Source organism: Ursus arctos, unplaced genomic scaffold (assembly GCF_023065955.2).
Source record: "Ursus arctos isolate Adak ecotype North America unplaced genomic scaffold, UrsArc2.0 scaffold_24, whole genome shotgun sequence".
In the NCBI taxonomy this organism is placed as follows: Eukaryota; Metazoa; Chordata; class Mammalia; order Carnivora; family Ursidae; genus Ursus; species Ursus arctos.
This window is the reverse complement of record NW_026622919.1, coordinates 19399152-19418850: the sequence shown is the minus strand read 5'-3', so window position 1 is coordinate 19418850 and position 19699 is coordinate 19399152. Positions and strand designations below refer to the sequence as shown.

The window sequence follows — 19699 nt, the reverse complement described above, 5'->3', positions numbered from 1 at the left end:
TATGTGAAAGGAAATACGGGCATAGTACACTTCTTGGCTTACCAGTGAACAATCTTTAGCCAAAATAAAACACATGATTAGCAGTTTTGGCTTAAAATTTATGACCACTCTATTGTGAGGGATGAGAAGGAACAGCGGTGGTGAAAGAAATATATCCTCACCAATGATAACAGGAAGTTAAACGGTATCTAAAATTCTGAGAGGTCAAAACAGCAGTGTACTGAGAAGCATGGAATAGTTGGAAAGTAGCAGTCTGGGAAGCAATGCTTGGAAATAAGGAGGGGCGGGACAGATGATTGTCGTTTTCAACATAAGTTTTTCAGTGTTCTTCAATTTCTAAATTATTTGTATGCATTACTTGGATAAAAATTATAATAATTATGTTTTCTAAGTGAAATGCCTAATACCAACATAAAATTTAGGTAACATTTTATCTTCTCTCAGAAGGAACCTCCTTACTTGACTCATTCATCCATCTGTTCATTCATAAAAAAAAGAGAAAAACCACACTGTCAGGAACCAAGGGCAAGGTATGGAATGGTGAACAGGACAGGCCTCTGCCCTCCTCAAGTCACGGAAGAAGACAGACAAGTATATAAGGAAGTAATTACCGCTTACGATAAGAGCAGTAAAGATGACAGGATAGTGAGTGACTGGGGTCAGGCTGGCAAACTTGAGATAGTCAGGGAAGGCGTCTTGGAGGAAGGAAATATTTGTCCTGGCTTCTAAAGGAAAAGAGACCTTTTGATGTTAAAATACCAGCTCGGAGGGACGCCTGCGTGGCTCAGCAGGTTCAGTGTCTGCCTTTGGCTCGGGTCAGGATCCCAAGGTCCCAGGATCCAGTCCCACATCGGGCTCCTTGCTCTGAGCGGACCCTGTCTCTCTCTCTGCCTGCCGCTCCCCCTGCTTGTTCTCTCTCTCTCTGAGAAATAAACAAATAAAATCTTTTTTTTAAGATTTTATTTATTTATTCGACAGAGATAGAGACAGCCAGCGAGAGAGGGAACACAAGCAGGGGGAGTGGGAGAGGAAGAAGCAGGCTCCTAGCGGAGGAGCCTGATGTGGGGCTCGATCCCAGAATGCCGGGATCACGCCCTGAGCCGCAGGCAGATGCTTAACCGCTGTGCCACCCAGGCGCCCCTAAACAAATAAAATCTTAAAGAAAAAAAAAATCTCAGCTTGGAGTTTCCAGGGCCAAAAAGATAGTGCAGATCTATGTGTTAAAATGGGCAGGCCTATGCTTAGGCAACATTTCTTGGTGTTCTGCCCAAGAGGGTTTTCAGGGTATCTAGTCTACCACACAGCTAGAACAGAAGTCAGGATGAGACAAGAACAGGAATTTAAGAAAACTTTTGAGGTAGCGCCAAAGGACTGCAGATAACTGAAGAGAAGCAGAGGTACGAGAAAACAGGGGAATGAAGGCTATTTCCAGATTTTTGGTTTGCACAGTGCGGTAGATGCTGACGCCATTTATTTAGATGGGGGAAAATTGGGTGGGGAGAATGGCACCCAAGCTTGTGGTGAGAAAGGTTTTCAAGAGTTATGTTTTAGACAAGATCAACAGGACACAACTACAAGTCGTCCTAGGGGAAATGTCAAGTGAGCACCAGGACCCAGGAACTGGGAGCCTGGAGAGGCCTGGGCACCCTTGGTAATCACCAGAATGGAGATGATGTCTAAAGCCAAAGTAATGGACAAGATAACCTGAGGACAGAATATAGAAAAAGGAAGGAAAAGAAAGCCCCAGAGGGCTGAGACCCTTCAAACAGTGTTTAGGTACAGGATGAGCCAGGAAAGGAAATTGGGAAAGACCAATAAGACTGAAGAAAAAACCAAGGGAATATGTTGTTACAGAAGCCAACTGAGTATTTTTTTTTAAAGATTTTATTTATTTATTTGACAGAGATAGAGACAGCCAGCGAGAGAGGGAACACAAGCAGGGGGAGTGGGAGAGGAAGAAACAGGCTCATAGCAGAGGAGCCTGATGTGGGGCTCGATCCCGTAATGCCGGGATCACGCCCTGAGCCGAAGGCAGATGCTTTAACCGCTGTGCCACCCAGGCGCCCCCCAACTGAGTATTTTAAGAAAAAAAGTGTTCAACTGTGTCCTATACCACTGAAAGGGTGAGCAAAATGGTGACAGCATCCATTCAATCGGATAAATGCAGAAGTCTCTGGTGACACTCCAGCCACCATACCTAGTCCTTCCTTCGATTAGGTTAATGCTTCTGAACCCCAAGACAAATCCACCAAGATCACAAAGGCACACAAACCACTCTTGTTACTTTTCTTCCTAGAAGAAACGAACCCCTGAAAGAGTATCGTCTCACTTTTGTCCCTTAATCTGACACATACCCCCACCCAAAGAAGGCAATTTAAAAGGGCCCTAAGAGAATGACCTCTAGAAATAGTGATTCTTCTCCCAGAGAAGATTTAGAAATCTCCAGTATTTCTCCACTATTCCACTCTACCTGGAGTCAGAAATGTCCAGGTTTTAAGGAGGAATCAGCACTCTACCCAACATACTCTATGTAAGGGCAGAGAGATTACTTTAAACATAAAGATCAGTATTTAAGTCTATACTCTGGACTATAGCTCTCTGGCCAGCCCTATCTAGACCCAGGAGAATTTGAAAATTAAATTTGGGGGGGCAGGGGAGGTAAGTTTTCATTTCCTTGTAAGGACAGTTCCTCAGTATAGTAACCACAAACATCTCAAAGATTGTTTCTGTATCAGCTTGAATTCTAGGAGAGAAATTTATGCCAATTAAAAAAGTTTTAAGGAAGAAAGACTAAATATACCCAAAGTATACAAAGAACACTTAAAACTCCCTCAAAAATAAGAAAACAACCCAATTTAAAAATGGACAGAAGAGCTGAACAGGCACCTCACCAAAGAAGATCTACACATGGCAAATATGCATATGAAAAGATGCTCTACTTAATATACCATTAGGAAACTGCAAATTAAAACGACAATGAGATACCACTACACACCTATTAGAATGGTCAAAATCCAAAATGCTGACAACACCAAATGCTAGTGAGGGTATAGAGCAACAGGAACTCTCATTCGTCGCTGGTGAGAATGCAAAATGGTACAGACACTTTGGAGTGTCTTTCAGCTTCTTATAAAACTAAACATACTCTTTTTTAAAAAAAAAATATTTTATTTATTTATTTGGGGGGGGGAGCATGAGCAGGGGTTGGGGCAGAGGGAGAGGGACAAGCAGACTCCCCACTGACCACAGAGCCCAACCCAGAGCTCCATCCCAGGACCCTGAGATCATGACCTGAGCCAAAGCCAGACACTTAACCAAAAGAGCCACCCAGCAGCGCCAAAACTAACAAACTCTTAACATATGATCCAGCAATCACGCTCATTGGTATTTACCCAAATTTGCTGAAAACCTGTATCTACACAAAACCCTGCACACAAATATTTATAGCAGCTTTACTCGTAACTGCCAAAACTTGGAATCAATCAAGATGTCCTTTAAGAGGTGAATGAATAAACTGTGGGACTTAGAGGCAATGGAATATTAATCAGCAATACAAAGGAATGCGTCTGTCAGGCCACAAAAAGACGTGGAGTGGTTAGAATGAATGTTGCTAAGTGAAAGAAGACAATCTGAAATGGCTACATACCCTATAAGTATAATTCCAACTATATGGTGTTCTGGAGAAGACAAAGCTATGCGGGCAGTAAAAATGAGCTGGTTACTATGGTTTGGGGGAGGGATGAATAGGTGGAACACTGGGGATTTTTAGGGCGGTGAAACTATTTTATGGCATGCTGTAATGGTGGATATATTTGTCAAAATCCACAGAATGTACAACAAAGTGAATGCTAATGTTAACTGTGGGCGTTAGTTAATAAAAATGTATCAATATTGGCTCATGGGGCACCTGGCTGGTTCAGTCAAGTGGAGTGTGTGATTCCTGATCTCCGGGTCGTGAGTTTGAGCCCCATATTTGGTGCAGAGATTTAAAAAATACATACTGGTTCATCAATGGTAACAAATGTACCACAGTAATGTAAGAGGTTAATAATCGGAGAAACTGTGGGGAGGGAGAGGAGAGGGTATATGGGAACGCTACACTTTCTGCTCAATTTTCCCATGAACCTGAAATGGCTCTAGAAATATATATATATATGATCTATAGGGGTGCCTGGGTGGCTCAGTCGGTTAACATCTGAGGCTCTTGATTTCAGCTCAGGTCATGATCTCAGGGTCATGAGACTGAGCCTCCCATTGGGCTCTGTGCTGGGCATGGAGTCTGCTTAAGATTCCCTCTCTCTCCCTCTGCCCCTCCCCTCCACCACTATGTGTGCTCTCTCTCTAAATATATATATAATATGTATAATATATTGTATATTAAATACATTATATATATTAAATATACTATATAATATTTAAATATAGTATATTATATAGTATATATATTATATATAATATGTATATGCATGTTGTGTATATATATTAATTTTTTTAATGTACGAGTTGAGCTTTATGAAAAGGACTTTTAAAGATAAATCTGACCTACAAAGCTTAAATTTTATTCCAGATAGAAGATGAGCTATTTCCCTCAATTAAGAAAACTTTTCTATTAAGTCTTCTCAAAATGAATAATATACTTGGAAAAATAAGTTACCTCCTGTACATCACAGTTTTGCATGATATAAGCACCCAGAAAAGAAATGATCTTATCCATTAGCATCTACATAAGAGCTTATGAAAAGGCTCAATTACTCATGAAATTATAACCTAAAAATGTGAGGTTGTGGACATGATTTAGAAAGAGAAAGAATAAATACTTAGAATCACACCCATACAGAACCTGGCCTGAAGCATGAATTCACACTGGATTTCCCAATCACTCAGCCAAAGAGAACCCTGAGCTGGTCAAGATACTGTAACCATTCTATCAAATAGGTTGTTGTTCCCATTTTACAGATAAGGACAGAAATGTTAAACCATCACAAAGATAATGGTAGAGCCAGAACACAAACTTGGAGTCTTCAAATTCCCAGGCTAATGGAATCCAATTATCTGTTTGTAAGTCTTATCTCTACTGTGTGACCTCTGACAAGTAAATTCCTCTTTGAATTGGTTATGTAAGCAATTATAAGAAGAAAGGAAAATAAGAATTTTACTTCTGATACATATAATAAAACTTTATTATGAAGACATGTCTGAAGATGGCTCAGTCTTGTTTAAGTATCCACCTCTTGATTTTGGCTCAGGTTGTGATCTCAGGCTCAGGAGTCTGCTTGTCCCTCTCCCTCCCCTTCTGCCCCTCCCCTCGCTCATGCTCACTCTCTAAAACAATTACATGAACAAAATCTTTAAGAAATAATATTTAAAAAAGACATGTCTGCAATAGGGACATATCTGACACTTATTACAAAGGCATGTCTGAAATTAATCAAAGCAGTCAGAAACTTATATGTTCACGTATTGTCTACCAATAAAACAACACCGAACATCAATCTGGTAAAGTCATGATCTTTTTGATAGTCATAATCCACCCCTGATTGATATTAAGGTCCATAAATACTAAGAAAAGTAAACAAACAAAAATAAATATCCAGGGGCCCTGAGGTCAAGAGCAATATGCACCTCTAACTGAGCCAGCCAGGCACCTGAGCCCCACAGTGGGTGTAGAGATTACTGAAAATCTTTTAAAAGATAAATACATAGGGCACCTGAGTGGCTCAGTTGGTTGGGCATCTGCCTTCGGCTCAGGTCATGATACGGGAGTCCAGGGATCCAGTCCTGCATCGGGCTCCCTGCTCAGTGGGGAGTCTGCTTCTCCCTCTGCCCTTCGCTCTGATTGTGCTCTTTCTCCCTCTCTCTCTTTCTCACTCTCAAATAATTAAAATCTTTTTAAAAAGATAATAAAAAGAACGAAAGAATGAACAAAAGAGAAAGAATCTTCATTTTTCCTTAGTAAACTATATGTCTACCATTTACCTTTATCTCCAAAACAACGACTTCTAAACCCCGTGGACGTGACTTTGCTAATCTGAAAAAAGACTTTTATAGCTTACGGTTCTTTAGAGCAGATCTCAAGCTAAGGACCACCTACATCAGAATATATGATTGCCTGTTAAAATGACCTCAGATCTACTAAATCAGATTATCTGGGTCAAAACCATAGAATCTGGGGCACCTGGGTGGCTCAGCCCTTAAGCGTCTGCCTTCGGCTCAGGTCATGATCCCAAGATCCTGGAATGGAGCCCCGCATCTGGCTCCCTGCTCGGCGGGAAGCCTGCTCCTCCCTCTCCCACTCCCCTTGCTTGTGTTCCCTCTCTCACCGTCTCTCTCTGTCAAATAAATAAAATCTTAAAAAAAACAAAAACAAAAAAAGCCCATAGAATCTTTTCTTTTCAAAACAAATACCCTAGAGGTGCTTGTACTAAAATCTTTAGACCAGCGGTTCTCAAACATTTTGCTCTCAGGACCCCTTTACGACCTTAAACATAAGGACCTCAAAGAGCATTTGTTTGTGAAGGTTATATCTCCCAATATTTATTATATTAGAAATTAAAACAGGGGCACCTGGGTGGCTCAGTCATTAAGTGTCTGCTTTCAGCTCAGGGCGTGATCCCGGGGTCCTGGGATTGAGCCCCACATTGGGCTCCTCCACTGGGAGCCTGCTTCTTCCTCTGCCCCTCCCCCTACTTGTGTTCCCTCTCTCCCTGGCTGCCTCTCTGTCAAATAAATAAATAAAATCTTAAAAAAAAAAAAAAAAAAGGAAAAGAAAAGAAATTAAAACAGAAATTTAAAAAATATTTATTAACTCATTTTAAAAATAATAAACCTGTTATATGTTAACATAAATAACATCTCTGTGAAAAATAACTATATTTTCCAAAACAAAAAAAATTAGTGGAAAGAGTGACACTGTAAAAGTTTTAGAAATTTCTCTAATGTCCAGCTTAATAGAAGACAGCTGGAGTCTCATCTGCTTTTGCATTCAATCTGTTGCAGTATGTTGCTTTGATGAAGAAAACTTGACTTCACACTAGTTGGAAAAGGGAAGAGAGTATCTTAATAGCCTTTACAGATAATTCTGGATATTCCTTAACACCACACCAAAATTCAACAAGTGGTAATTTCTTAAAGATCAGACGCAATGTGGATTGCATGCTGTTGGGTCTCAATTAACTTTTCATACTCATCAGGGGCAGTGAGATCCATTAGTCTATCCAGCATCTTGAATAGAATGTTTTCCCAAGCATGATTTAGTAATGTCGTGCATTAATCATTTGGAAACCACTATCTCAGAGACACACAGACCTTCCAAATGTCAATACATTTCATTATAAACTATCAAAAAATCACATTTGTTTTACCATAAAAAAATTCCATTCGTGGGGCGCCTGGGTGGCACAGCGGTTAAGCATCTGCCTTCGGCTCAGGGCGTGATCCCGGCGTTATAGGATCGATCCCCACATCAGGCTCCTCCGCTATGAGCCTGCTTCTTCCTCTCCCACTCCCCTGCTGTGTTCCCTCTCTCGCTGGCTGTCTCTATCTCTGTCAAATAAATAAATAAAATCTTAAAAAAAAAAATTCCATTCGTTAATATGGGAAAGCTGTCAAATTCACAATTTTTCTCGCAAGTTTTCTCGAATTCTAATATTCACTCAAAAGCTTAAAGTCTATCATTGGCAACAAATATTGCCAGTTGTTTGCCTTGAAGAGACAGCTTCTCTTCCTTCATTTTTGGGGAAATGTCTACCAACATCCCAGTAGGTCTGCCATTCTTTCAAAGTAAAAACGGTGTTTTCATGAAACAAGCAGCTAGCTTGAGATTTTAACTGAAATGTTCCCATAAGAGCTCTTCTCTAAAACAACCATCATACTTCCGTGTGCAGAACTGCTTTATGCCCGCCTCCCATTTCATCACAGAATATCAAAAAAAGCACATCCTCCAGAGTTGAAAGGGAACGAAATTAATACTGTATCATGGACATTCTTACATGAAGTCAGTTTTTCTTCCTGGGGGTGCACTACATATAATAACTAGGGTTCAGTGTAAATGCCAACTAAGTAAAAGACACAAATACATTATAAAAATAGCTCTGATATCAAAGACCCCCTGTGAAAGGTCTCAGGGGCCCTCAGGGATCTGTGGACCACACTCTGAGAACGGCTCCTGCAGACAACTCGAACAGATGAGCAGCCCATCGGAGACAACAATACAGAAACCAAAAACAGCTCCTGCCCCACTTGCCCAAGGACACAAAATAGCCTGTTGTTTTAGGATTGGAGTGGTCGAAATTACGGAAGCCGGGCCCTAGCATCATAGGCATATGAACAGCAAGCTTTCAAAAAAAAATGAGTGCGTGGCTGGCACTGGGTGAGGGTGGGAGTTGCAGTATTTCTACCTGTCCAAGTGACAGACTGGATTTCATTTGATGACAGAGCTAGAGTTCGCCCCAGAATTAAAGTTTCAGAAGAATGTGCACTGTTAACTGTAAAGCTACACTGCTTTTTTTTTTTTTTTAAGATTTTATTTATTTATTTGACAGAGAGAGAGACAGCCAGTGAGAGGGGACACAAGTAGGGGGAGCGGGAGAGGAAGCAGCAGGCTCCCAGCGGAGCAGGGAGCCCGATGTGGGGCTCGATCCCAGGACCCTGGATCACGCCCGGAGCCGAAGGCAGACGCCTAATGACAGAGCCACCCAGGCGCCCCTGAAAAGCTACACTTCTAAACAGTATGCATATGATGGTTAAAACATTAAAAGTATAGATGTACAGATTTATTCATATGTGCCCAAACAAATATGAGGATATTTACCATAACATTGTTTTCTGTCTTTAGATTCCACAGTCTATGACTATCATTAGGAGAGTAAATAAATTATAAAAAAAAAAAAAACAAACCTAAAAGAAAGGGGTACCTGCCTGGCTTAGCCAGTAGAGCATGTGACTCTTGATCTTGGGGTTATGAGTTTGAGTCCCACATTGGGGAGGTAGATTGTACTTAAATAAGAAAAATCTAAATTAATTACGGCATCCATAGCCTAGAATACTATGTAGATCTTAAAAACACCAGACAGGGGTGCCTGGCTGGCTCAGTCGGGACAATGTGCAACTCTTGATCTCAGGGTTATGAGTTCGAGCCCCAAGTTGGGTGTAGAGATTACTTAAAAATAAAATCTTAAAAACAAACAAAAAAACATGAGATGAACATATTCACATGGAGTGTTTACTAAGATAAACAAAGTGACGAAAAGTAAGATACAGAGTTATGTGTATAATGTACTACATTCTTTGGGAAGGGAAAAAAGAGAGAGAAAATAACATGTTTGCATGCATACAAATGAAATCACTCTGAAAACAGTAAGAAATGGGTAACTAGCTGTCCCTGGGAAAGAGAGGATAAGGTAAAAAAACAAACAAACAAACAAAACTTTCCACTTACTACAAACCTTTTTGTACTGATTAAACTTTTTCTTTTTTTTTTTTTCTCTAAAATATTGCTTTTAGCATGAAGAAAACTGGAGTCTGGAACCGAAAAACAAAACTGATATATTCTTGCAGCAAATCTGTGGTTAAGACTAGCTAGCATTCATCTTTCCTAGGGAAAGGGGAAGTAGTTTAATGCACAGACTGTATGGTGTGTGGGTTTTTTCTCTATCCCCTACCTCCAGCCTCATTCTCCCTTACTCGGAAGATATTCTCACTGGGTATATAAGAATGGTACTCTCATTGTAAAGCTTAAGGTAAACTGAGGTGGAAGTCTATGGAATCACACAGGTCACTTCTGACCCAGGCACCCTGGAGATTTCTGCAGAAATAGGATTTTAATTAATAAGCTTTGCTTTTTAGAGCAGTTTTAGGTTCAGAGCAAAACTGAGCATAAAGTACAGAGCTCCCATAAACCATCCCCCCAGCCCCGAACAGGCACAACCTCGCCCACTATCAATGTCTGGCACCACAGTGGCACACTGAGAAACAGGAATTTCAGATGGCTCCGTGAACCCAATATTCTCCAACACAGTTATTAGGACCTTATGGTGTCCCACGTGTTTCTACCCACTTACAGTCCACTCTTACTTATGCACTTAAATGCAAAGGGACAATAACACATAGAATTAAGAATAAATATTGGTATCTGCGGGGCACCTGGGTTGCTCAGTCGGTTGAGTGTCTGACTCTTGATTTTGGCTCGGGTCATGATCTCAGGGTTATGGGATCGAGCCCTGCATGGGGCTCCACGCTAGGCGAGGGGCCTGCTTGGGATCCTCTCTCTCCTTCTCCCTCTGCCATTCTCTCTCTCCTCCTCTAAAAAAACAAAAAACAAACCACAAAACAAAACAAAAAAAACCCATAAGTTCCCAAATTAAACAGAATGTGATACCTGTTTAAAAAGGGGGGGGGACACGTGGGTGGTTCAGTTGGTTAAGTGTCCTAGACTCTTGGTTTCGGCTCAGGTCATGATCTCAGGGTCCTGAGATAGCGCCTCACCTAGGGCTCAGGAGTCTGCTTGTCCCTTTCCCTCTGCTCCTTCTCCTCTCTCTCACACACATACAAATAAATAACCTTTTTTTAAAAAAGGATAAATAGTAATATTTGGCTCCAGGATGCTTCAATTATTCCACCTGCCCCTGTGAATAAAGCAGTCACTGTCCAAATTATGTTTTATTTGGGTTAACCTTTCAGTAAATTTGCTTTCCCTAAACATATTGATAAAAAGGGGCCCAAATATCAAACGGATTTGTCAGATAAAAATCAGTGTGAGATTAAATATTTATCGTGTCTAAACCACAAGTAGAAAAAAATTCAAAGGCTGACTATTTTAATGCTAACTCAACGCAATATTGCACTCTGGTTTACAGGAGAGGTAATGACACAGCTAACATCTGGGCTTTGGAGTTTTGAGGATTACCCTGGCAGGGAGAGAAGGGGAGAACAAAGGAAAGTCTTATGCTTTTCATTCTGTCATAAAAACAGCATATGCTAAACAGCAAAACAAAAGTAATATTAGAAAAGATTCGAAAACCATGCATTTTAGGAAGCTTTCACCTAAGCAGGTGCTCAAATTCAGACTCAAATCCTCCATTTCTCATAACCAGAATGAGTGGTCAGGATACCAAAAACTAATAAAATCAGTCAACAAAGCGGGAAAACAGGTGGTTAACACCAGACTGGGCAGGGTTTTCCTACATTGAGCTCACCTTCGCTAATCTCAATCAGTTTTCAGAAATGGCTTTTACAAAAACTACCCAAACATCCCCCTAATAATTTGTGCTCCTCCTCCACAATAGGGAAGCCATGTATTTACCAGAAGGTTTACTTTCTCTTTCAAGCTCTGCTGGCTTCCTCCTGCCCCACATACGCCCTAGAAACAACTGGGCGGCCTTTCTTTCCTGGCTTCTCGGATCCCGAACTGGAGAGCCAGTGTGAGAAAACCTGTTTCAGGGAGAAGCTGAGTGGTTCTTCTTAACCACAAGGCTATTTTGAATACAGATGCGTTTGCAAAGGAAAGTTACAGGACAAGAAAATAAAGCTCTACTCCTCCGGTGAAAACACACACACACACACACACACACACACACACACACACACCTACAGATGTGAAGGGACAAATCACCTCCTAGCCTCGGACAGGTCATTTAATCCGCTTGGGATGCGCCACACCCCCAAACAGTATGTGGCCCCACCTTCCACGTCTGACTCCTCTCCCCGCAAACCTGCAGCATCATGTGCACTTTTGGTGTTAGGAACTCCAAGGGACTGTTCAAATTCCTAAGGCGTAGTACATTTTTAATGTGTCAAATATTCCTTAAAATAAATGGCCCACAATCACAGGCTTTGGAAGATGCAAAGAGAGCTGTCACAAGGGCATTCGTGTCAACAGGAATTTATGGTTTGCCTATTCGTTGTACGTGACAGCCTCCATCTCCTCCTCCACCACAATGTAAATCCCCCTGGTCCCTATTCATTTAGTTTTTTCCTATTAGGTTAGAATCTCCCAATTACTCCTTCTTTCCTTTGGGTCATTAATGGCTACCATGAATCATAACTTGCCTGACTTTGTAGGTAGACAGATACCGCAGTTTTTAATATTAATTATAAGCACTCAAATTTTAGCTATCTGCCAGGCACTGTGCAAAGTACTTTATATACATTATCTTGCGGGGCGCGCCTGGCTGGCTCAGCTGGTACAGCATGCGACCCTAGATCGAGGGGTGCTGAGTTCAAGCCCCATTTTGGGCATAGAGCCTACTATAAATAAATAAAGAAACAGGGGTGCCTGGGTGGCTCAGTTGGTTGGGCGTCTGCCTTTGGCTCAGGTCATGATCCCAGGGTCCTGGGATCCAGCCCCGCATCAGGCTCCCTGCTCAGCGGGGAGCCTGTTTCTCTCTCTTCCTCTGCCTGCCTCTCCCCCTGCTTGTGCTATCTCAAGTAAATAAATAAAATCTTTAAAACAAACAAACATATACACATACATATATACACACATTATCTTGCTTATCCTCACAAGTTCCCTACAATGAAGCCTGGTATCTGTATTTTATGGCTAGAGAAACTGCCCAGAGAAGTTAAAGCAACTGACCCAAGGTCTAAGAGGTGCTGGATTTGGAATTAAAGCCCAAGGAGTCTGACCTCACAGCCCATTCTTTTACCTCCTATAGCAACTCTGGATCATGAGACCCTTAAACACACGGCCCAAGCTTTTGACACTCCGACGTTACCTTCAGAACGCTCAAAAGAAGTTCCTTGTCCAATGTAGTTATCAAGTCAAAGGACAGGTAAAAGTTCAGTGATTAAGAGAGTCATTTATTCTTATGGGTGGGGGTAGCAGAAAGAAAAGCCAGATAATCCAAACCTTATTGTATTTTGCGAGTAGATTTGCCTTCCTTATTGTTTTTTTATTAGGCTATTAAAAAGAGATTTGCAATAAATATGTCCAAGATAAATTGCTAAGTAGGAAAAGGTGCAAAAAATCTGGAGAAATACACACCATTAACCATTAATACAACTATTAACAAGATATATATAAAATACACAGAGTTTATAGTTCTACAAATTTAAATGTTTAGTAATAGCACATATTTCTTTTGTAAACAGGACCAAACAACTTAGTTTTAATGACATGTGAACCCACAAGGAACAGAAGAGAAGGGGGAAGAGCCGGAGCTCGGCAGTTTCCTCTCCCCTCAGTCGAGTCCTCCTAAATTAAGAACTTACACTTTAGCTCCCTGGACACCCTCTGCTGTTTTAAGCCTCTGCACATTCATGTCCCCTGGCCTTGAACGCAACTGTTCACCACTCAACTTTGTCAGGAGAATTCCTATTCATCCTACAAAACCCCGTTCATAGGAGTTCCAACCTGATAAAGTCCTGTGATAAAGCCTTTTTCTCACTCCTGAAGAGAATGAATCTCTTTTCTGGGACATTTAGTAAGAACTTAGAGATCTATGGAGTTCTTACTGTGTGCCAGGCATTATGCTAAGCATTTTATCTATATTATCTCACTACATCTTCAACAGGCCTAGGAGACATGCACTGCTATCCTCTACTTTGACAGATAAGAAACTGACACTCAGGGGCACCTGGGTGGCTCAGTCGTTAAGCGTCTGCCTTCAGCTCAGGACCTGATCCCCGCGTCCTGAGATCGAGCCCAACATCAGGTTCCTTGCTCCACTGGGAGCCTGCTTCTTCCTCTGCCGCTCCCCCTGTTTGTGCTCCCTCTCTTGCTGGCTGTCTCTCTCTGTCAAATAAATAAATAAATTCTTGAAAGAAAGAAAGAAAGAAAGAAAGAAAGAAAGAAAGAAAGAAAGAAAGAAAGAAAGAAAGAAAGGAGCTGAGACTCGGGTTCTGAGGAGGACGTAGCCGATCCAGGATCTGATCCCAGACCTGTCTGACTCCACAGCATCAGATGTGAACCTCTTATCCTGTCACCTCCCCTGCGTCCATCCTGAAGCAACATACACCCTGGTCCGCACAAGGCCCCTCGTTCCGTAAAAAATAGGAACCATATTTCATTACCCTTGGATACCGCCCAGCACAGTAATTGGCTCTCAGTATAAAATGTTTGCTGATAATAAATAAATTAATTAAAACAAAATAAAATGAAATAAAATGCTTGCCTGACCTAAGAGTTGTGATAATCCTAACATAAAGAACTGAGCAGAATAGAAATTCATTCTTCCCCATGCTGTTCCTTTTAAAAACTAGAGACGTTTCGAACTACCGACCACCAAAGTACCATGTGGCCACCCAGACTAAAGTGCACCAGAGTAAGCCAAGGCTCCTAGTGACAAATGTGTAACTGCAATATTAATTCTTTTCACCATAACCAAGAAAGACTGAGATTGCCCGACAATGTCATCCTGCTGGATCTCACCAAGGCTGCTCCGGGCACCAGGACTCCTTCAAGATTTGGGGATGTCCCTCAAGGGCTCTTTTGGTGGTTTTTATGAATGACCCAAGAGTTATAGTAAAATCGTTTAAATATGGAAGACATAAAATATGAGTGGCCACTTACAGCCAATCAAAAATCCTAAAAGACACTTCTGCACTTAAACACACGAGTCTGATAAGTCAGAACACCTCTTTGGGTGCTGGCCCAATTTACAGGCTCAGCCCCAAGGCCAACTCCCCTAGGGCAGAGGCCATGGGCACTGATCTACTTTGTACAGATCAACCAATGCCAGGCACGTCCCCGACACATAGTAGGCACTCCATAATTAAACACCAACACTTGGCCTCACAAATCTCTGACAGGACAAAACCTGAAACTCCAGGGTCTGCCCTTCAAGGCCTCTTATGAGCAGACACTCCTCCCCTACCTACCTTTGTAATCTACCAGGATTTTGTTCCTACTGCACCACCATTCCTCCTCACCCCCAATTCTTTACACCTATCAAATTCCAGCTATTATTTGGGACCCAGATCAACTCTCTTCTTTGGCAAGAAGACTTCCTAGACCATTCCAGGCCTCATAACCTCTCCTTCTGAAGACCTGTAGCACTTAGTGCAGCACTTCCAACAGAACTTTCCAGGACAACGGAAAGGTTCTTTAGCTGTGCTATATATATACTTTAATACGTAACAACTACCTTGTTGGATGGTACAGGCTTAATGCCTCACCACCTCTTTGAGGACATGCTGCCCTATAGGGATAAAGCATTTATCGAGTCCCCTCAGAGGACTGCAAGTCCTGTGAACAAAGCCTCTGATTCTTCATGGCAACTTTCACAAAGTTGCAAAAAGCAAATATTTGTTGATCTGTACGCCACCTCTGAGGAAACCATAAGGTAAAAAGGTGCTGGCCTCAGCATCTGGAATGGTCACTACCTCTGCCCCATCTCACATCAGAAAGTCAAGACCAGCAGAGGCAGGGAGGAGAAAGCAACTTTCTGGAGACACAAATCATCACTGACCCAGCCACAAGGCACTCTGGATTAAGTGGCATTTTTCTCTCCCTCCATTAGCAAATAGCTAAATTCTGATGATAAGCTACGCTGACTAAAAAGATAGTGACTTCCCAAGTTAGACACAGCAGATGGAAAAATAACCTAAGCACACCCTATTTCTACTTCTTCTTGCACCTGTTTATTGGCTATTTCCTTTGGAGTCTTACAGCCTGTTGGTGGTATTTCACTGTCCAGATAGATGTGAGAATTTCAGTGACACTTTTCCTAGCAGGGTCTACACTCACTGTAAATCAAGACCTAATACTTAACCATAGATAGGTCAAAATAACACAAAGTATACCAAAGGTACAACTTCTACCACGATGACACTCTGCTGCCTTAGGCAAGAGCCTTGTTCCTTTGACCTCAGGTTCCTGATCTATAAAATGGGGTTAATGTCATGTGAACTATCTTCCCTTTGTGGCAAGTCATAGCTATGGACAGTTCTAAACAGTTATTCTTCCAAAAGTACTATATACAGAAATAAAAGATCTGTGAATTTGCTAGTGATTCTCTGTGGTGGATACGTTAATATATAGACTTTAAGATCAACCCTCCAATATCTAAAACATATTTTTTCCCGGTATTCCACACTTCCTTTCCCTACCCCGCGAGGCAAATGTCTGAGCAAAAATTCTGCTAGTACGCCAGTCTGGCACATATAACAAGGAAATAAATGTGTCGACTCAGGGAACACAGACGTATTTAATATAAAACAGAAATTTGGCTGAATCAAGTCATAACAGTCTAAATCCACATATGAGAGATTGAGATGATTTATAGTTCTGATTTATTCCAACCAATGCTTTACCAGCACAGCCAGCCAAAAAGTTACAACCCATACACAGAATATAGCCCATAGGTGCACACAGGATAAAAACCAGCAGATACACCTTATGTACATTTTAATTTTTTTAAAGAAGTGTGTCAATACCACACACGCACTTGATGTAACACAGAAAGATGTGTACTAAACATGGAAAAAGCAACTTGGATGACAGTTTGAATTTTGCTAACTTAAGCCCAATCATACCCCCCAATCACAGGTAAAGTTTGCACACATGGCTTTGCCAAGGCCAGCCTGTCTTTGTTTCCCTCTGCCTTTACCCAACATCTTGGCTCTAAGACAGAAAACTCCCACTCTCGATTGGTTCATTCTGTCCTATGCAATTAAGCAACACCACAATCCAGTAAACGCAAGGGCTCGATTATTTATCTTCTGGCCAAGTTTACCAGGTCTTTATAAAAGAACAATGTCAAGGAAGAAAGGTTTATTTCGCTCTAGAACTGGCTTAATGGGGGTTTTATTTTGCTTTGTTTTGTTTTTAGAAGGGGAGGAGGGAAGCAAGGTTTAATCTAGGGGGAAAAAAAAGACGGGAGGGAATTTAAAAAGAGTACAAGACTGTCAATTTCCCTACAGGAAACTTGATTCTTATGCAATAATCCTACCCACAACCAACCAGCCTGTGGGACTGTAGGGGGAAGACACCTATTCCTACCTCTAGAGGGGTAGAGCTGGCTCCTAAAGGAGAGGGAACAGGGCAAGGCCGAGGAACTGGCTCAGCCGGGAGCCGCCGGGCACCGCCGGGGAGAGGGGAAAAAGCTCTTTGCAACACCCCCACCCTCTGCCCGTGATCTCTGCCGGCGTGACAGTTGCTCCTGTGGCGGAACGTCCCCAGAACCTCAGGGAGCAGGAAGTCGGGGGGCTGTCCCTTACTCCTGCCACCCCCACCCTGGAATGCCCTCGCCCCACTGTCCTCCCCCTTAAGCCCATTTTCTCTCTTCCTCGGCGTCTGCCCTTTTTCCAAAGAACGAAACTTCCTTCCAGCGCCCCCTGTCCCTTCAGAGGCCCGCTCCTGTCATCCCGGGAGTTGTCCCTTCAGATCGACCCTCGCGTCTCCACGTATTCCCCCCCGCCCCACTGAAGTTTCCATCCACAATTCCCCCAAACACTGCAGAGGCTCCCGGCCCCTCCCGCGCCCCCCCCCCCGGAATCCCCAGGCCTGGGGACCGTCGGGGGGGGGGCGGCCCCACCCTTCACCCCCTTCACCTGTTTCTCGCGCTCGGGCCCGATAGGCCGGGGCTGCGCTTGCGCCGGGGTGCGGGCCGCGGGGCTCCCTCAGGCCGCGGGGCCTCTCCTGGCAGACGCGGAGAAAGAGCGCCGAGCAGGGGTGCTCGTCAAGGATCCGGTTCGGGCTCGCTCGCTCTGCGGCGACGTCGGAACCCCAGACTCCCCCTCCCCGTCTACGCCGCGGCAGCTCCGGAAACCGCTGAATTACAGCCCCTCCAGCCAATCCCCGCCCAGCCCCAGCCTGGCAGAGACACGCCGCTGCTGCATAATTCATGAGACGGCCAGTTTTCCCGGCCACCCAGAGGCACTGGTGCATATACGGTACACATGAAGCCCCACCCACTGGCCAATGAGGAGAGCCTCTGGAGAAAGGGCGGGGCCAACATTCGGCTGGGAACGCCCCAGTGCTGGCTGTTCCGAGCGCTTAGTGCTCCTCCCTCCGCCGCAGCAGCCGTAGAGCCGTGGCCTTGGGCACAGAAACCCGGGGGGAGGGAGGGAAGATGACGGAATGTCCTGCTGAAAACTCAGCTGAGTTCCTGGCAATGCGTGACGTCAGGACACTTTAAATGCCCCTGATGCGGCTCTCTCCTGCCTGCTTTCCCTTTTCCCAGTTCTTGGCACCACGTGGGGGCGAGGTTGCAAGCCACTTACCACGTGGAAATCAACCAGTTAGACAGTCCCCAGGTATCGCCAGATCCTCAGGGGGCCCGACGCCAGAATTGGGTTTCTGGGGACAGCAAAAAGAACATGGGTGACTCCCGCCTGCTTTGAACTTCAGTTTCTGCGTGAGTCGGGACACACACACCCGGAAACATGACGTGGAAATAGAGTAATTACTAGAGTGCGTGGGGAGAGGATAGTGGATTTAACCCTGTCCTCCGTTCCGTCGCTTCAAGCATCAAACGCCAACGGCTCGCACATTGGCGGGTTCACAAGAAGGCAGACGACAGCTCATGTGAAGATTGACACATATACGCATTATTTTTATAAGTCTGAGATGAAATACTTGAAATTGCCTACCTTTTTCTTCTTCGTCTAGTCTATTTCGATTCCAAGTTCTACTGCATTGAAGCCAGTAGTTTATAGGAAATGTAGACATTTTACCTTACAAAATAGGGGATGTACCTTGCATAATGGAATGGGGGGTGTGTGCGCGCGCTGACATTATCAGGGTTTTTTTAAATAACAGCTATTAAAATTTGTGTTTATTGTGTTTACTACAAAGAGGTATAAAGGTGAAATCTAAACAGGGCCCTTACGGCACCATCCAGATAACCCCTGATGAGTTTTTTTTTTTTTTTTCTTTTCTTTTTTTCAAGATGTTATTTCTTTGACAGAGAGAAAGAGAGCAAAAGCAGGGAGAGCAGCAGGAAGAGGGAGAGGGAGAAAGAGAAGCAGGCTGCCTGATGCAGGGCTTAATCCCAGGACCCTGGGATCATGACCCAAGCCAAAGGCAGACGCTTAACCGATTTGAGCCACCCAAACGCCCCTGATGAGTCTTTTTCAATGAAACTTTTCATTTCATGGTTCAATGAAACATATCCACGGTTCGAAAAATGAAGTAGTTCAGAGAAGTCAAAAATTAAAAACGAACATCTGTTGCCTTCTGGGGAAAATTTTCTCTATTTCTGATGAGAAAATCAATGACTCTTAACCTTCGGGGGGTGGGGGTGAGGAGGTGCTTCTGAGAGTTGGCTGGAGACTATGGATTCTAGCCCCAAGAAATTCACAGCACAGCTTTTATTCACAGACTCTGATGGTTCCCCAGATACCTAAAGCCCAGCCAAAGACTCCAGATTTGGGTCTTTGGACCACCTTAAATCCAAGCGAGAGGTGAAAGCATCTATAGCACAGTTGGTAAAGTCACTGGTGGTAGAATTGAGTTTCCCATTGTCCTCCTGTAGACCCAGCCCAGTCCCAGTGTGGAAATTACCGTATTTATCGGGGGCAGGGGGTGTTCCTGGGTTTATCGTCACCCCAGAACAGTAGAACAGATACCCTTACCTTCCATCTCACCTGAACTCTGCTTTGGCTATGCTATTCCATGCAATTGACGGCCTTCCTAATAACATAAGGTCTGATACTTGTTTAGTTATTTACTGCTTACAAAGCACTTACTTATCTCTTTTCTTTTTCACAATAATTACGTGTAGCAGAGAGAAGCCATATTATTTACCAATAGAAAACT

At 43.2% G+C, this 19699-nt stretch overlaps 1 protein-coding gene across 2 annotated transcripts in view; it reads right to left on the bottom strand.

Annotated features, from left to right (window-relative positions):
* The window catches only part of STAT3 (signal transducer and activator of transcription 3), a 67171-nt gene extending 49374 nt beyond the window's left edge, over positions 1–17797 (bottom strand). The window contains exon 1 of one of the 2 annotated variants that reach the window (XM_026512803.4): positions 17491–17797. In XM_026512803.4, coding sequence (XP_026368588.2) covers positions 17491–17785 — 295 coding nt within the window. In that variant the 5' untranslated portion in view covers positions 17786–17797. The remainder of the gene's footprint in view (positions 1–17490) is intronic. The other variant, XM_026512804.4, reaches the window with a different exon arrangement.
* Between the last annotated feature and the right edge of the window lie 1902 nt (positions 17798–19699).